General features: G+C 31.8%; 1 protein-coding gene across 1 annotated transcript in view; it reads right to left on the bottom strand.

The window, feature by feature from the left end:
- Positions 1 to 806: 806 nt before the first annotated feature.
- Lrch (Leucine-rich-repeats and calponin homology domain protein) overlaps positions 807 to 17,835 on the bottom strand; it is a 54,907-nt gene continuing 37,878 nt past the window's right edge. The window contains exons 3-11 of the mRNA XM_085189991.1: positions 13,628 to 13,860; positions 12,846 to 12,982; positions 10,810 to 11,065; positions 10,534 to 10,669; positions 9,117 to 9,188; positions 7,945 to 8,584; positions 7,280 to 7,417; positions 6,875 to 6,952; positions 807 to 5,649 (exon numbers count right to left, since the gene is read on the bottom strand). Coding sequence (XP_085046117.1) covers positions 4,921 to 5,649; positions 6,875 to 6,952; positions 7,280 to 7,417; positions 7,945 to 8,584; positions 9,117 to 9,188; positions 10,534 to 10,669; positions 10,810 to 11,065; positions 12,846 to 12,982; positions 13,628 to 13,860 — 2,419 coding nt within the window. The 3' untranslated portion in view covers positions 807 to 4,920. The remainder of the gene's footprint in view (positions 5,650 to 6,874; positions 6,953 to 7,279; positions 7,418 to 7,944; positions 8,585 to 9,116; positions 9,189 to 10,533; positions 10,670 to 10,809; positions 11,066 to 12,845; positions 12,983 to 13,627; positions 13,861 to 17,835) is intronic.

The raw sequence follows: 17,835 nt of genomic DNA, 5'->3' as shown, positions 1-17,835 counted from the left end.
AATGAATAGTAATCATAAATGGTCCATCGACGCTTACCGATTACTATTGATTCCACATCAATTCGATTATTATCTTATAATTTCGATATTTAACTAAAGAGAGAGGGTAGGGTTCTAATCTCAAAATGGTCCTTCGAGCCATACTGATTAATATCGATCCCACATCAAATCGATTAATCAGACCGAATCAATACTTTACTAAAGAGATAGCGTAGATTGTGGTGCTACCGCTAGTTTTGGACGCTAGGTGGCGGTAGGTGTGGCAATCGATTGAACGGGAGCAGGTATCGATTCTCTAATCGTTGTATGTCTTCTTAGTAGTTCTGTTACTGTGATAGCTACTTGAACGGTTCCTTTGCCTTCGAGTACGTCTGCTGCACAGCACATCAGCTTCTGAATAAGAAAATTGTATATGCAATTAAAAAGAAATGCGATAAAAATGCTTTAATAACTGTTTTATTAATGCGCCTGTTGATATATTATGTTACATTTTTGTTTTTTTTTTATAAAAAAGGACAAGGCAAACGAGCGTTCGGGTCACCTGATGGTGATCACCGCCGCCCACGACCCCGTGCAACACCAGAGGAGCTACAGATGCGTTGCCGGCCTTTAAGTTGGAGATAAACGCGCTTTTTGAAGGTACCCATATCGTGATATATAATAAAGTTTTTTTTTCATGTTGTGATGTTTTAAGAAACACAACAAAAGTGTCCATAAAATTTCTTATACGAGCAGGTAATTTGATCATTACAACCAACAATATGACATTAATAAAAAAATCGACATCATAAATGAAACCAAAGAAGTGCCAATAAGAATTTAATTTATAATCGAGAAAAACATTGTAAGTACATACAAAAAAAGTACATTTTTAGGTTACTTAACGGTATATACTAAAACAACTTTAGAACACATTCATACGTAAATTCTAGAAAAACAAACATCTTAAACACACTTATTAAAGAAAATTAAATTTTCAATACCATTAAGAAAAACTAATAGAACAAAAAAACAACCTCCAATTCAATCAAACACCTTAAAGTAATGGAATATATCAGAAGGCTGGTTTTAATGCCCACAATAAGGCAAGAAATCATAGTTAATTTATCATTAATAATGATAACTCATCATTTTCTTTTATCTTTGTTTATTTTCTCTGCGTAATCCACAAATGAAAAAAAATCAATACCTTAGTAACTTTACTTTTCTTCCTTTAACTTTACTTTTTTCCCTACAGTACGTCAATTAAATAGAAAGTGGAAAATGAACAGTAAATACAAAAATATAATTATCAATAATAGTTTAAATTAACTACCGTCCCGCGGTACATCATGTTTTTAGAACAAATCATAGAAAATATTCAACAAATCAAATAAGGACTTAGAAATAAACAATATATCAGTGTAAAGTAGTTTTATTAATAGTACAAAAAATAATTATTATAAGAAATTTGTTTTCTTTTATTATTTATATATTATACATATATATAGATACTATCTGTGAATAGCTGACGTATTTTTACACTGACATTTGTTCACTACCTATCCAAAATAAAAAACCAATTAAAACCAGCCATTAACTACACAGGATACCCAAGCACCTCAAGCCAATAATCATTAATAAATATATTATATTTATGAATAAATTATATATTAATCTACCTATGTATCTTAATTATATAATAATTGTACTTGAAAAGTTAAAGCTCAAAAATAATTATTTTTTCAAACACTGTCAAAAATATTGTTACACAGACTAAACAAAAATGGTTCAAGATTGTAATTTTTTTAAAGTATTCAATTAGTGTTATCACAATTTTAATGGAAAATGAATTATTTGGACAAACTGTTACAAAAATATTTATTGTTTATTTGGTTTTTAAAGACGTAATAATTTGACGGATTTATACGAGATCCATGACAATGTAGAAAAAAGTGAGCAGAAAGCTCATTCACTGCATAAGATTTGTAATTGAACAAACCCAAGGATAAAAGCCCGGTATATGAAATTAACAAACCTTTTTGAATTAGAAAAAAGTGACTAAGCCAGCTATTAAATGCAAAAACCTTTAAATACACGGAATAAACTAAATATGCCCAAAATATATTCGTATTTATATCTAATACTAGCAGACAATAGGAAATGCTTATTAGAAGTAATATAATATAAACATATACACATATCGACAAACAAACTGTCTTTTATTTATAATAATAGTAATAAAATATCTTTGGAATGCAAGAAATTATTATAAAAAACTTGTCGTTCGCAATTGTTATTTATAATAATCTTAAAAGGGTAGAGTTAATTTAATATTGTTTAAATGCAATTCACTGTTGGCAACATTGTTAGGTTGGCTTCCTTAGGAATAAGTTAGTGTCCATTAAAATATTTAAAAATTGTCTTTTTAATAAATGTTTTATCCAATATATACGAAAAAGCCTCGAAATATAAGTCTAAATATCACTACGCACTACTGAGCACCGTTTACAGCCATATCTATTTTTGTTTCCAAAAAACATAAGTAAGAAAAAAAGTACATTTAAATTATGAAATCTAACTATAATTACATCTCATCGAAAAAAACATCATAAAATAATAAAAATTGATAAAACAACTAGAATGAATATATTGTATATAAAGGAAATCAATATAAAAAATTCCATAACATGTAAACGGCCCCCGCATGAATGCTAAAATAACGCGTTTGCATTATAATACAATAACGATATGAATTCGATTAAGGCATACAATTCTTATTTAATAAGAAACACTCGCACCAATACATCGTGACCATTGTACTTTAGAACTGTTTTTATTATCATTTTCACACTACAAACATTTCATAAATTTTGCACCTTAGCATTGTTGTTTCATTCAATTATGTTAAAATATATCAGAACTAATGTATGAAATATGTACTATTGAAAAAAATGTACTTTATTCTTTTTACCCTTCTCTTTTCCATCTATTAAGTATTCCTGCAAGTTAAGGTTAAAAGGAGGGCACTAATAAACATATGCCAATACATTTTATACAAGTACATTCAATTATTAATTAATTATAATTTATTATATATCTTAGCTTTGTAAGAAAAGCCTATAAAACTATAATACTACATTTTAACATAACTGAATTCATGTTTTTTTTACTCAGCAATAACTTGTCGTAATAGAAATTAAGAATACAGAACGTACGAAGCCCTTTAAAAACATAAAAAATATACGTTCTTAAATAATCAAAAATCATATAAAATAAATACTGAAAACAAAAAACAAATGTTCTTTAGACCAACGAATTAATAGTTTTGTAAAAGAAAGTACGACTCGTTATTCATAAAGATGCTGCAATGCTGCTCAATAAATGCATATAAATATTTATTCATATTTAATCAATCTACATCTAAAGTGACTATTAGATAGAAGTAAATTCCTGTAAGCGAAAGAAGTGCAAAAAATATTAAAATGTGATGCTTAAATCTATTTTACGATAACAATACAACTGATAAGAAAAACTTGCTTGGCACTAGATTTGAATACTATTAAAAAAAGGAAGACTGTTTAGTACACACAGTAAATATAGACATCGTTGATATTCCATTATTTTCAAAAAATCGCTGAGAATAAACTGTATTTTATCATTTTTTATTACCAGTTTTATGGAGATGAAAAATGTTATTTTTATTCATGTATTTTTTATACTTTCAACTCAAACTAATTTAATAAACGTTCTTACTATATTTATATTTTAAATGTAGATTTTTGTATATATTTTATAGCCACTGCAAGTAGCTAAACAGCTATATAGGTAAAAGAAAATTACGTTTTTTATAATTTATATATCATAGCAATATCAACGACAATACAAGAAAATAAAAAAAATAAACATCAGTTATATTGATATCGTAACGTTCTTATTCTAGAATACAAAAACAATATTTTATAGACAAAGCAAAAAAACAACAAATTCCTTTGCAAATAAAATGAGATCTTCATGAATAATAAAAAATCATTAAAAAACAATCAAAAAAATTTAGCCATATTTTTAAATTCAATAAAAAAAGTATGTTTTGTGAGATTCCCTCTAAAATAACACATTATAAAAAAAAAAAAAAAAGATGAACGACAAAATATTATAATTTATAGCAATTTAGTTTCTCACTATTACAGCATAGCGTCTTTATGAAATCCCTTAAAAATACCTAATATTAATAAAAAAAAACCATAAAACTAAAACTATTGACTAACAGAATATAAAACATATCATATCGTACATTATTTAAAATTAACCGAGTGATGTAAATCCTTCAAAAAATCTACACATGGTCCATATGCAAGACACTTTTATAAGTAAAAAAAAAACATTTTAACTTGTATAACTAAAGGTAAATTGAATAAAGATATTTTTGTTTTAAATTTAGAATTAATGTGTTGCTACTATAGTATATTATCAGTGTGAGAAAAAAACTAATAAAAAAAAATACATGTAAAGTGATGACTTTTCAAACTACTCCATTTTAAATATTAACCTCATTTAAATCTTAAACTGTAAAATAAAAAATTATAGAAAAAAATACATCTTTAAAAACATCAATTCCTCAAAGACATCTCAATACTTTTAATTACCTTCATCAGTCTCAATATTAAAAAGTAGCACTTTCAGAACAAAAAACCATCTCATTCACGCTTTAAAATTGTGCGTTGTACATTTAAAGAGAATTAATTTAAAAAAAAAGCTTTTAATGTGAAAAAAATGCGAGAAAAGTAAAAAACGCTACTTCTTATGTAAAACAGCAGCCTCAGTTTGTATTTAATCACAGTTTGACTGTATTATAAGGCATTGAGTGCAATAGAAGATCTCTATCAACTAATTACTACGTACGTAATTTTATGGATAAAAAGTTATGTTTACACAGATAATTTATAGAGGATATAGAATAAGCAAGATGGCGGACAAGACGAACCCTCCTAGACATAAACAAGTATAAAAGATTCTATTCTCTCTGTCCCTCGCCGATTCGACCACATTTACGTAATTGACTTGTATATCTAAATTCATTTTGTCTCGATCATACCTGTCGATATCAATATTCTCGTTTAGTTCGGTTGGAAAATCGACTTCATCTGTGTCGTATATTTCTAGGTTATCACTTTTGAGTATACCGTCTTTACAAAACGGTGTTACAAATTGTATCTTATTCTTATGGTAGTAAGGTCCACGAATCCTAAGCTCATTGTTATAAACAGGTGAATATTGTATCTGTGGGGAATCATTGATCAATTCAGAGTTATTATTATCGTTCAGCTGATACTCTTCCGTTTCATCGAACGTGTAATTTTGCTCGACGAAGTTAAAATTGCTTATGTATCTATCCTCACTGTATCTCCTGTAGTTTACTGTGATGGTGTCGAATTGTGGGCTATTTTGTTCCGCAATGGCTTCGAGCTCAGTATCGGTGGTGTAGTGGGTTTCGAATTCCTGGCTATTTTGTGTGTCCATTTGGTCCGTACTGTTGGTAGTATCTTCATTGGTATACTCTGGGTGTATATCCTTCCGCGAGAGCGTATGGAGGGCATGCAGTGTGCGAGCGAGGGCGGCGAGCCCCCGCCCGCCGTCGCACATTATGTCGTCTGGCGAACAGATGTCCTCCTGGAACACACGCCACCCCCTTTCTTAATTTCATTGTTTCAGTTTTTTTTAATTTCATTGTTAATTTCATAATTGACTTGATTTTAATATAGTTCTCGCGAAAGGATATCTAACCCTGCAACGAAACTGTTGACGCGTTTGTAAGTTATCAACACGGTCACGATTTTAAATGTACTATTAATAATTAACAATTATTGAATAGGAATAAACTTATCAAACTAGAATAATAATAAATACTAAGATATAAAGTAGGGGGTATGTGAAACGAAAAAGATGTTATGTAACCTTTACAATATAATATATAAAAATTATATGTTCCCACATTACGATTTTAAAACTTAATAATAATGTAACTAAGAAATATATATTTTTTTCCTAATCCTTACTTGATTGAATTCAATTTTAAATAAATATGAAAAATTAGTTTCTTTTTACAAATTGACATCTTGAACAAAATAAATTTTATTAGATATTTTTTTAGAATTTTCAATTTAGAATCTTTCTCTATGGTTAGTATATTCGTATTTTATCAATACGAGATGACCAACATAAAAAAATAAATAGAAAGTTAATAGACTTTATAATCTATATATATAAAAGGACTTGTCCTCACTGACTGAGGTAAGACGCACGCACAGCCGTAACCGCTCATGGTAGAAACGTTAAATTTGGACAAAAGTTTACTTTCGTAATCTGGACATCCACTAAGAAGGGATTTTGAAAAATTTTAACCCTAAAGAGGTGAAATAGGGGTTCAAAGTTTGTATGGAAAAAAAATTAAATCGGCACCGATTTTTATAAAATTTGAAATTTAGATTTTTAAAAGTATTTAATTGAACACGTGTTTCATAGTTTTCTAGAATTCTCCCCCTAAGGGTGCAAATAAGGGGTTGAAAGTTTGTATAGGCTTTTTTTAAATCGTCACCAATTTTTATAAAATTTGAAATTCAGACTCTTAAAAATATTTAATTGAACATATGTTTCATGGTATTCTAGAATTCACCCCCTAAGGGTGCAAATAAGGGGTTGAAAGTTTGTATGGCAAAATCTTTAAATCGCCACCGATTTTTATAAAATTTGAAATTTAGACTCTTAAAAATATTTCATCGAATACATGTTTCATGGGTTATTAGAATTCACCCCTAAATACGCAAGCGAAGCTGCGCGCGTCCGCTAGTCGCTTATAAGAGGAATAAAACAAAATAAAGATTTACGAGAAACTCACCTCTTCCACACCAATTTTTCGACAAGCCTCCAGAAAATTGTCCACGTTCCTCCTACACCGCGCCATCGTCAATTTTGGCTGAAACATAAATAGTAACATATAAAAGATGTATTGTATATAAAAAAATTATAACTAGGAAACCTCTTCCACAAGGGATTATAACTATAAGTATCAAATATCTCAAAATCAATCATTCACTTTTACCATATCCCGATAAGAACTTTATGAATCACCGGAGATTCGCGCTATAGGTACGTACCTACATAGAATAGGTATTCTTTAATGCGGTTTAAGCAGGTGCTTAAACCGCATTAAAGTACAGTAGGCCGCAACATTAATCGTCATTTACTGCACCAATATATACAACACACAATGTACTGCAACAGAGTATGCGTCCGCATGTACCTGCGCGGGCGAAGGCACGTGCACGGAGGCAACGGAGCGCGGGCGCACGTGGTTGGCGAGGTGGCACAGTACCACGCCGTCCGCCAGCACGCCCGCCAGCTGCTCCGGCAGCGACATCTTCAGCCGCGACTCGATTATCTGTTGATCGGTCGAATGTTAATTAACTAAAGGATTAGATTATGTTAAAATATTATTTCCAGGCCAATTGTGGCGCAGGGGCTAAGTGTATGACTGTAAACGCTGCTGATTGTGGGTTGGATCCCCACATGATAAAATATTCTTCACTCTGGTATCGAGACAAAGCGCGGCATTGAGTTCCGCCACTCAACAGGCAATGCCTCCAGAATTGGCTGGAAAATGGGGAATAGAGTGTCTTAACACTAAGTTCCCTCTGCCTACCCTGCTGTGTGCGGGGTACAGCGAGAAGCTGTATGTATATGTATATTATTTCCTAAATTTATTTTAAGTATAATTTTATTATTTGTTTTTACTATTGTCAATTATGTAATCCGTAGTTTCATTAGTAACATGTTACTTTTTACTGAATACATACTATCTGTCAAGACTTTCGAACAAAAAGCAAATTAACAATATTATTTAAAAAATAAAAACGCCTTCAGAAATAAAATTAAAATTGATATAAAAAAACTACAAACATCTATTACCATTCTCAATTGCTGTAATAACTCCGTCTCCTCCTTTTGTTTATCAAATTCCCTCTTCATGGTAAAACTCAATTTATCTGGAGGCGTGTCTTTATTCCATATCTTGCTCGGCGGCTTTGAACCTGCACCTTTCAAGTACGCTACAGACGTAGTTAACAATTTAGCATCGCCATTCACTGTTCTGGGTATATTAGACTTTAAAGTATATGTATTAGTAGGAGATTTTGTAGGGGAAGTAGGCTTTGTATACGTTTCAGATCCGTTGACTCGCGTGTAGTCGACGTTTCCGTTAACAGATGGATATGTTTTATTTACGTTTCTTGACGGAACCACTTTTTGTACGGGCCGTTTCATTTCTTCCGTTTTCTCTGGATTTCCGTTTTGTGTTTGAAATCTTCGTGGCGTTGAGTGGAGAATGGGAGAATTTGGTGTATTTGGGGAAACTGGGGGATTATTTGATAGAGAACGGGTGTAAGGGGACATATTGTAACCATTTATAGGTGAATGTGGTGATTTTTGGAAATGTATTGGACTTTGGTTTTGTGAGTGGGGAGTGGAATCTAACTCGGGTGAGGGTTGCTCTGTTCGGGGACGGTAGACATCTTGCTGTCTTTGTTGTCTTAGGGCTTCTTTGTATTGTCTGGAATTTAAAAAGAGTAAATTAGAGAATATATACCATTGGCTATGGGTTCTGTAAAGCCTGTGCATTTATTAATTTTACTATAAACGTACATGTTATTTAGAACTGGTATTACTTATAAGCGTGATTAAAGCATTATATAGCCAGTTAGCGGTTAGTTAAATTTAAAGCGCCCATTCAATGTTATGACGACCAGATTTCTTATTAAAATACATATATATCCCTTTAAAATCACTTTCCCAATAGTGAGCGCATCCACAGCGCTTTGTATAGTTATATCAAATATCTCCTATTGTATGAACAGCTGAAAGCGCAGACTTACACATACTAAACGACATACACCAGGTTTGATTAGCACAAATGCTAAATGTGCTTAATTAACAAATTCTATATAAATCAATTATTGCGTTCAAAATTAAGCACATTTTAAGCTTGACACACATACATACACAAATATAAAGCAAAAACACATGCATAGCTTATACATATACAATAACCATAGTGCTGCATGAGTGTGCGTGTGTGAATGTACCTGTATGTTTGTTGATGAGCTAATTTACTCTTATCCTCGCCATTTGTATTGCCATCGGGTGATATACGGTGGCTGAAAGGGAACACCGGGGTTAATAATAAAGGGGACAATGAGGGGATGATATGAGCCAAAACTATTTCTTTTACCTCTGCATCGGCGACGCGAGAAAAAATTAAAACAATAAATCAATATATAAGCAACTAGATATAATAGAAGATTTATAAATATATAACAATTATGTGTTACAGATGCAAAATAATTAAAAAAATTGTTAAATATATTTTTTATTGTGACAAACTAGGCTTCTTATTATTAGAATCAATGGAAATATTGCCCATATGTAACACACAAATTGAGTAAGAAATGTAAATTATTCTAAGCTAATTAATTCCATAGATAAATCCACCATATATAATAATAATACATATATAAATATTTTTAGATAAGGCAAATAATAATCTATAAACCAGTGAATTTAATTTTCGGACTTCTAAAGTCCGTCACACACACACTTATAAACCAAAATGAAAACTCATGTGAAGATTTTAGTCTATACTATACCACTAGAACATCTAGAAATAATAAATACTACATTATATAGTGTTAACATAAAATAAATATAAAGATGTTTAAAATATTGTTTTAAATAACAATTATATTGTAAACATAATTGACTTATAAAAAGTCCAAAAAAATAAATAATTTTTTTAACACCTTTACATTTCAATATTTAAAAGATTCAAATGTGATATCTCCTAATAATATAATCAATTTCATTCATTATTCTTATATATGCATAATAAATAGTTTTCTATTTCATATGAGATATCACATCTAAAAAATATAAAACAATATTTGTTATTTTAGTACCAGAAAGATTTTGACCTATTAATAGAGTGGAGACATACAAAGGATATTCGAATATGTATTACTTTGCTATAATACCATATTTTAAGATACTCTGATATCGAAAATATACGTCATTATTATGGTCTTATCCTAATTTTATATTAGGCAAATTAGCTGCAATACACTTCAAAGTTATAGTTGCAATAAAGCTCATAGCCAATAAAAAATATTTTAGTATTAACATTTGTATTTTGGTAATATAGCAAAATAAAACATTAAGATCACCTTTGTATATACAGTAGAAATTCAGTTATCGGGGCCTCAGTTACACACATATATGCAATTACCTGGACTATTACCAAAGGATGAATTGAAACTGAGATTTAAAACATGACTTAAAAAACTATTTTTATTTTTATCAGTATAATAAATTAATAAGAAGAAAGTTTAATTCACACTATCTAGAATCAAAACATCCGGATAATCGAAGTTCCTACTGTCTTCCACATCACCCAACATACATTATATATTAATAAAACACAATATATCTTAAGTCTAAACAACTCACCCAGTAAGTATGGGCGTTAGGGGCGCCAACGGGGTCTCACTGGACAGGGACTGAGCTCGCGAGAGCGCCGCGCCGGGGGACAGCGTGGACGGCGTGCTGGGCGTTGAACGACCTGAACCCCCTCCTGGTTCTGTGGCTGTTAGGCATAATATTTTATTTCAAATTGTATATCACTTATCTGTTGACTATATTAATTCTATAAAACATCCTGCATATACTAGTAATAAGGCAGAGGAATTCTAATGTCTTTTCCATAAAAAAAAAAAATTTACTCACCATCATTAGACCACCGTTTCTCCACACCATCCGTACAATAGCCACTATCGACAACATGCCTTGGCTTATGCCGCAAACAATCGATGGTAGCGTTTCCAGACGTTATTTGATGATTTCCAGTATTCGGTGAACTGATGTAGGAAGTGTGTTTAGCTGATCTTCTAGTCTCGTCCACCCGTCTGTGAGCTGGAAGAGTGTCTTTGACCGCCATGTTTTCTAAATAGTTGAATATATGCACACGCCCGCGCATGCAAATCTGTTGAAAGGAGTAAAAATATATTAATGTATGTTTGTCTGTATAATTATAATAGATAATTCCATTAAACTCAGTTAATGGAATTAAAAGTTTCGCTACTCGTAAACGGTAAAACTTACTCGTACTAAAAAGGGAACCGGAAGCGTCTTAATGGGAACGGAGTGTCTTACCACTAGGTTCTATATGCGGAATACAGTATGTAACTAAAAAAAAAAGAAATATATATAAGAAAGTACTAAAAAGTGGTATCCAAGTGACTACATTCATAGAACAAAATAAAAAAGCAAGCAACCGGTCCAAAACAAAAGAATAGTCATCCAAAACGGTATACAGACGGTAAATAGAAAAGCTTTCTCAAAGATACAAAATGTGAGGCTAAAAGATACTGAGCACACATTCTATGTTGTTTTCAGTCTTGTTTTTGTTTTCAAATTTCACAGAATACCACAATATTATTATTATTCTTGTTACGTATTTCTCTCATTACTAAAGGTAAGTAGAATTAGTGTTAACACACTTTATTCTCACCATAATTTCTCCATATTTTTTTGTCTAGATCCACGCTGTACCCCGCACCTATAGGCAGAAGTAGTGTCAAGAGACCCCATTTTAGCGCCTCCCGCCATCGACTGTTGAAAATCGAAGTTAAACGCCGTATTTTGCCCCACCAGAGCTCGTTAAAAAAATATATACGGTATCTAACCCACAACCATTGCGCTTAAAGTGTTTGAACACTATCTCAATTGCCACAATAAAGGAATATTTTATATACTTATATTAAAAAATAATTTATTATACATAATAACATAGAAAGTGCAGGTACATAGACTTAACGGGAGTATACCGGGTCGATATGAGCTAATATTTGCGTTTGCCTTTCACTTGATAATGAGATGGCTATGCAGGAAGGTAAACACGCGGTAATCGAACCACCTGCCCTTTTATTACGATGATACCGTCATTACGATTATGCCAATTTATGTAAAAACAATATCCGCTTTGTAATGACTCATTATATATGCATTTAGTGCAAGGATAAAAAAAACTGAATTCGTATAGAATAAGTACAAAATATTGGGTAGTGTTTGATTTACTTATTAGTCCAGCCGTAATAATCCTTTTTATAGAATAAAACATACTCTGAAGATTGAATGTTGAGTGAGAAGAGGAAGGCATTGAATGTTGAGTGGCGAAACTCAACACCAGAGCGAAGAAATGAAAAAATCCTCTAGTGGGAATCGACCCCACAACCGTCACGTTAACAGTAATACACCACGACCGCCTCGTCAGTCGTCATAACAATGATTATTATTGATTGGTACAGTCAACAACAATAATATAATATGTCTTCACAATGTCACGTTGCAAATAGATCTATTACACCGTAATACCTGGGGGACCCCAAGAGTGACATCACTCAGGGCACTAGAGTTTTATTAAATAAACATTTAATAACTATACTTTATATAAACATAATACCTTTAAGTCATTCCAAGTAGTTAATTACGCACAAACGCAGGAAAAATATTAAAAATACCGGTTCAATTACCTTTTAGTGTTGATATTATCCTAAATTTTTTTTACATATCAAAATTAAAACGAATACATAATTGCTAGTTTGCGGAAGTCAATCACTAAAAAAATATAATAATATCTAAATACATACTATAAATTTATATTAGGCACTATCTTTAAAGGTTACGAGTTCAATATTCCTGTGAAGTACCACGTACTTCAAATAAAAAAAAAGTGTCATCAAGATACTTCAAAGACTACTCACTGTGGTAGGTGGAGAGACTAGGGGGTTGTTGTCCAAGTTTAAAGTTATGATACTGGTCATGTTACGTAGCTCCAGCGGCAGTGAGGAGATGCAATTACAGCTTACATCTAAATGCTCGAGCCGTAGGTATGTGATTTCTGGAAATTAAATCAAAATATTTAATTTTACATCAACATTCCCGTGTTATAATATATATAGAATATATATCTGAACTGTATTCTTTCTATGATTCTAAGCTCTTTGTTTGTTTGATTTAAAAATATATTCATTATTAATATTAAACAATATATGAATGCGAGTAAAACAAAGGATCTGGTTCTAATATTTGAAAGATTGATTTATGAAGAATTGAAGAAAGGACGGAGTACAAGATCAGCGTAAAAGGTTAGTTATTAGAACGAGTGAATGAAGTGGTTCTGTATGAAACCCACGTAAAAGGCATGAGGAGGGTTGCCGTTTGGCGCTCCGTTGTCTCTGGGTACCCTAATAGGGAAACTGCATGAAACCATATATTCAACAATATATATTTAGCTTTTAATGCACGACTATATACCTATACACTGAAGGGATTACCGCAAGACCATAAATAAGGAAAAAGCAAAATACCATAATAATATATAAATAATATTTCAATAAAACCCTATTTAATAAAAAGCTTTTTTGTATAGTATAGGAATAACATAAAAATTTTAAACGTCGGAATATTTTAGCCTTAACTTTTAAAAATAACAGAAGATAACAATTACAAATAATTTAACAACAAAAACAGAAAAAAAACTTACGTAAAGGTAATAATCCCAGTTGATTATTACTGAGATCCAAACATCGTAAGCCGGAACAGTCCCCTAAACTCATAGGTACTTGTGTGAGCCTGTTATTCGAACCATCCAATTCCGCTAAGGAGGTCATCTTTCCAATTTCCTTTGGCAGAGTGGTGAGGAGATTGTCCGGTAGTAGGAGGACTTGTAAGGGCATTAGGCATACTTCCCGAGGCAGTTCCGTGAGCTGGTTCGAACTGTGGATAAAATGAACATAGGGTTTTAGAGTGCCTTAACTTTGGCGTATATTTGATCACTTGGATTATTCTTAGTAAATGATTTAGCTACTTTCTCAGTCTCGAGATTTTTATGAATTTGAATTTTTCATATTATTCACATTTAAAAACAGAGCATAATTTAGCATTACATATATTTTTACAAAGACCGTCACTTATTCATAAGAGTTGCATTACAAATGCGCATTTACATTATGCATGTTTATACATTTACAACAATTTAAAAGAAAGCATACCCTTTATTTAATCTCTTCATATATTATTATAATAAAAATAAATGTTTTCTCTAATTACATATAAACTGTATAATCAACTGACGCATATTAGTTTTACTCGGGAACCTAGTTTACGTCTAATAACACGAACAGAAATATAAATCGTTGGGTTTCTCACTCAACCTAATAATTCGGGCGTCGATGCCAAAAGTTCAAGTAAATATTGACATTTTCACATCGACTGCTATATCTAAAGAAATAACTGTATCTACAATGACTGTAAAAGAAATGAATTTACTGTTATAAACATAAACTATTTTAATTTTTAGAATTATAACCATATCCCGAGTTCAAAACTAAAAAATAATGTAAATATATTGGATAATGACAACGTCCATTACATTACAACTTTAGGAGATCGTATAAGAGAAAGAGAATCCTTTTCTTTTTTGTAGTAATAGGTTCATATAATGAATGACTTTATTATAACTAAATGAGAATATTACTTAACCATAGACAGGCATTTAAATGATAAGGGAACACAAAAATGCTTTCACATTGTCACTATCACAGGCTTGTTTGTATAGGGGGGCGATAAGTAGAGCAGAGAATATTGTTTCCCTTTGTCAACAACTTTGATGTTTCAAAGTATTGCCAACTAGCATTAAGGTCTATTTGAAGGAGAATGGTATTAATATGAAAATATATCTATTTATAGATTCCAATTCAGTGCGCACGAAACCACTATTTCATAGATTGGGTAACCTACCTGTCGTCAATATGATCAACTGAGGTAAATTACACAAATATAATTAAATATACCCTTTTACCTCGCTCTAAAATTGATAAAGCAATTTTTAAGTGCATATTTGAATTGTGGCTAAAGGAATCTATGGTATTGACATTTTGATATGACATGATATTTGGAACGCTCTAATTATATTATTTAACTAGCGACCCCCTTGCGGCTTCGCCCGCTTTTACTACTGGATTATTTATATAATGTAAGTTTGCAAAGCACTTAAGATAATGTGAAAATTAATTAAACCCTAATGCAACCCGCATTTTCGTAGTTTCAATAAGGATTTTCCAATTGTTTTACACAGCAAGGATTTTTTAGTAGGTACCGTAATTTTAAATCTGTACTACTAATCTTTTCAAGTACTTATTAAAATATATTTAAATTACTATTTTTAGATAGTTAAATGACTATTTTTAAACGGAAGAAATTATAAACAAAAACCTTCCTACTAATAACTACTACAAAAAATATGAAACCAAATATATCGCGCTGAAATAATACATTCAACTCCAATTATCCAATACGTGCAAACGCATCTAAATCTTCGTTGCTATAAAGGCAGGCGGGTTTTTTTTTCGAAAATTAAATAGAATGCATCGGCCGGGAATTGAACCCGGGCTGCCCGCGTGGCAGGCGAGCATTCTACCACTGAACCACCGATGCGTGTAAGGCAGGCGGGCGCGGCGGACTCGCTTGTAAAAGCATAACGTCGCGAGGCGCGTTTCGCAGCAAGGATTTTTTGATATTGTAACAACTTCTAAAGTGCTTATTAAAATGAAAAACAGAAAAGACAGTTTTGATCTACATTAAATGGCCAACGTAACTAATATACTTATTTATATGCTGAGAGTAAGGGATAAGTGAAACTTGACTCGATACAGTTGATGTGTGAACGGCGTGATGTGTCAATAATTAAATGCGTTTTTCTCTAAAACTATTCGCAATTTCGAAATATTGTAAAAAGCAAATTTTATCTTCGTTTAACGTAGAAATTTAATAAAGTATTTTAAAGGATAAGGATTAATACCATTATGGAGAAATATCCCTCACAATAAAAAATATATTGAAATTACTATTTTTAGACAGAAATATGATCACTACACGTTATTCTTAAAAGATACGAATATGCCATCGCGGACTTTTTTGTAGATCTTATTAAGAGGAACAATACTCCAGTACATTTTTTTCATGTAGTATTTACCATTAAAGCAGCGCATGCGCCAAAGTGTCTCAGCGATTAGGACTTTATACACATTTATCGTATTTATGTTAATTTACATAAGAATGTACAAATAATAAACTATATATAAACCTTCCCTGAGAAATATTCGACCTAATGGTGAAAACCGCATCTAAATCCGTTGGGTGGTTTAGAAGAAGAAGAGTTAGAAAGTTCAGACAGACACAAAAAGCGACTTTGTTTTATAAGATATAGGATAGGATAGGATAACTACCAACTAGTGACGCACTTCGCCCACAACTTCACCTATTTACATAAATAAAGTTATTAGATTATATGTAATAAACTATTTGCGTGGATTTCTCTAATAACCGATATTTATGAAGTACCAATAGGAGAAACAATAATTTTGTCAATCTTTTTGCCTTGGACTAAGAATAAAAAAAAAATCAGCTTCACGCTGTATCCCGCACACAGCAGGTAGGCAGAGGGAACCTAGTGTTAAGCCACTCCGTTCTCCACTTTCTGCCGAATTTTGGAGGCATCGCGTGTTGAGGGGCAGAACTCAACGCCGCGCTTTGCCTCGACACCAGAGCGAAGAAATGAAAATATAAGACTAAGACTAAGAAGAATTTTCATCTTAAATTGAACAATATCTAGTAGAATAAAACTTAATACGTTTTACTTCTCTCATATCCTTGATTAATTTTTATCTATGTTAGCAATTTAGACGCGAAAAGGAACTAGTTTTAATAACAATCTCAATATGGAAGCAAGGATATACAAGACTAATCGAATTCTCAATAAAACGAGACCACTTGTATACGAGAGGCGACAGCTTTTTTCTCGGAGACCACTGCTAGACTAGATGCCTTGGAAACTGGATCCAACAGTAAGTACAGCGAGACGAGATTAATAATAGACGGGGGTCGACGGACGGTGCATTGAAAACTGATAGAGACACAGAGAGAGAGGTAAAAACTTAGCAAAAGTTTCGACCGCAATGCGCTTATAATGCGGACTGATCGGCATCGATGGGCTATAATAAGTTATTAAAGGGGAATCATAACATTTTAATGACAAACAATCTTAGGCTCCGTAGTCAGTAAACATAAACATAGCTCATTTATGTTTTTTATAAAAATTTTAAGATATTATTTACAAATGTGAAAATAAATCAATTTCACGTTGTATCCTGCAAATAACAGCAGTTCACCAATTTCCAATGTGAAAATATATAAAAATATATTGATTCAACTTGTTTGACCGTTCTGAAAACATGATAAGGTCACAGGTGAGATAAAATATTTATATTTGCAACTAATCCAGGTCACTTAACTAATTCTAATATAAAAAACATTGTGTATTGCGTGCTTGTAGCATAAAAAAGTTATATATCAATATTTTCATAAATATTAGCATGTACCTATAGGCCAGTCGTTGGGCAGAGGCACTAGAGTCTGACTGTTAACGCGACAGGCAGTGAGTTCAATTGCCAGTCGAAGAAATTAAATATTTACTTCGCTCTCCGTACCAGACAAAACGCGGCGTTGAGTTCCTGAAGAATTCAGCGAAAAGTTCTTGTTCAGGTTCTCTTTGCCTATCACGCTGTGTGCAGAATACAGAAAAATAAATTGTCATGTAGAGTACTACTCTCTTACTATACAGTATCTGAAACTTTTACCGTGAGTGGTTTAAACAACTTAGACCATAAATAACCTGGAAAGCTAATGAAATGA

Source organism: Heliconius melpomene, chromosome 1 (assembly GCF_056956725.1).
Source record: "Heliconius melpomene rosina isolate 202511_hmr_F chromosome 1, ASM5695672v1, whole genome shotgun sequence".
Lineage (NCBI taxonomy): Eukaryota > Metazoa > Arthropoda > Insecta > Lepidoptera > Nymphalidae > Heliconius > Heliconius melpomene.
Note: the sequence above shows the minus strand (reverse complement) of the source record. Positions and strands in the feature narration are given on the sequence as shown.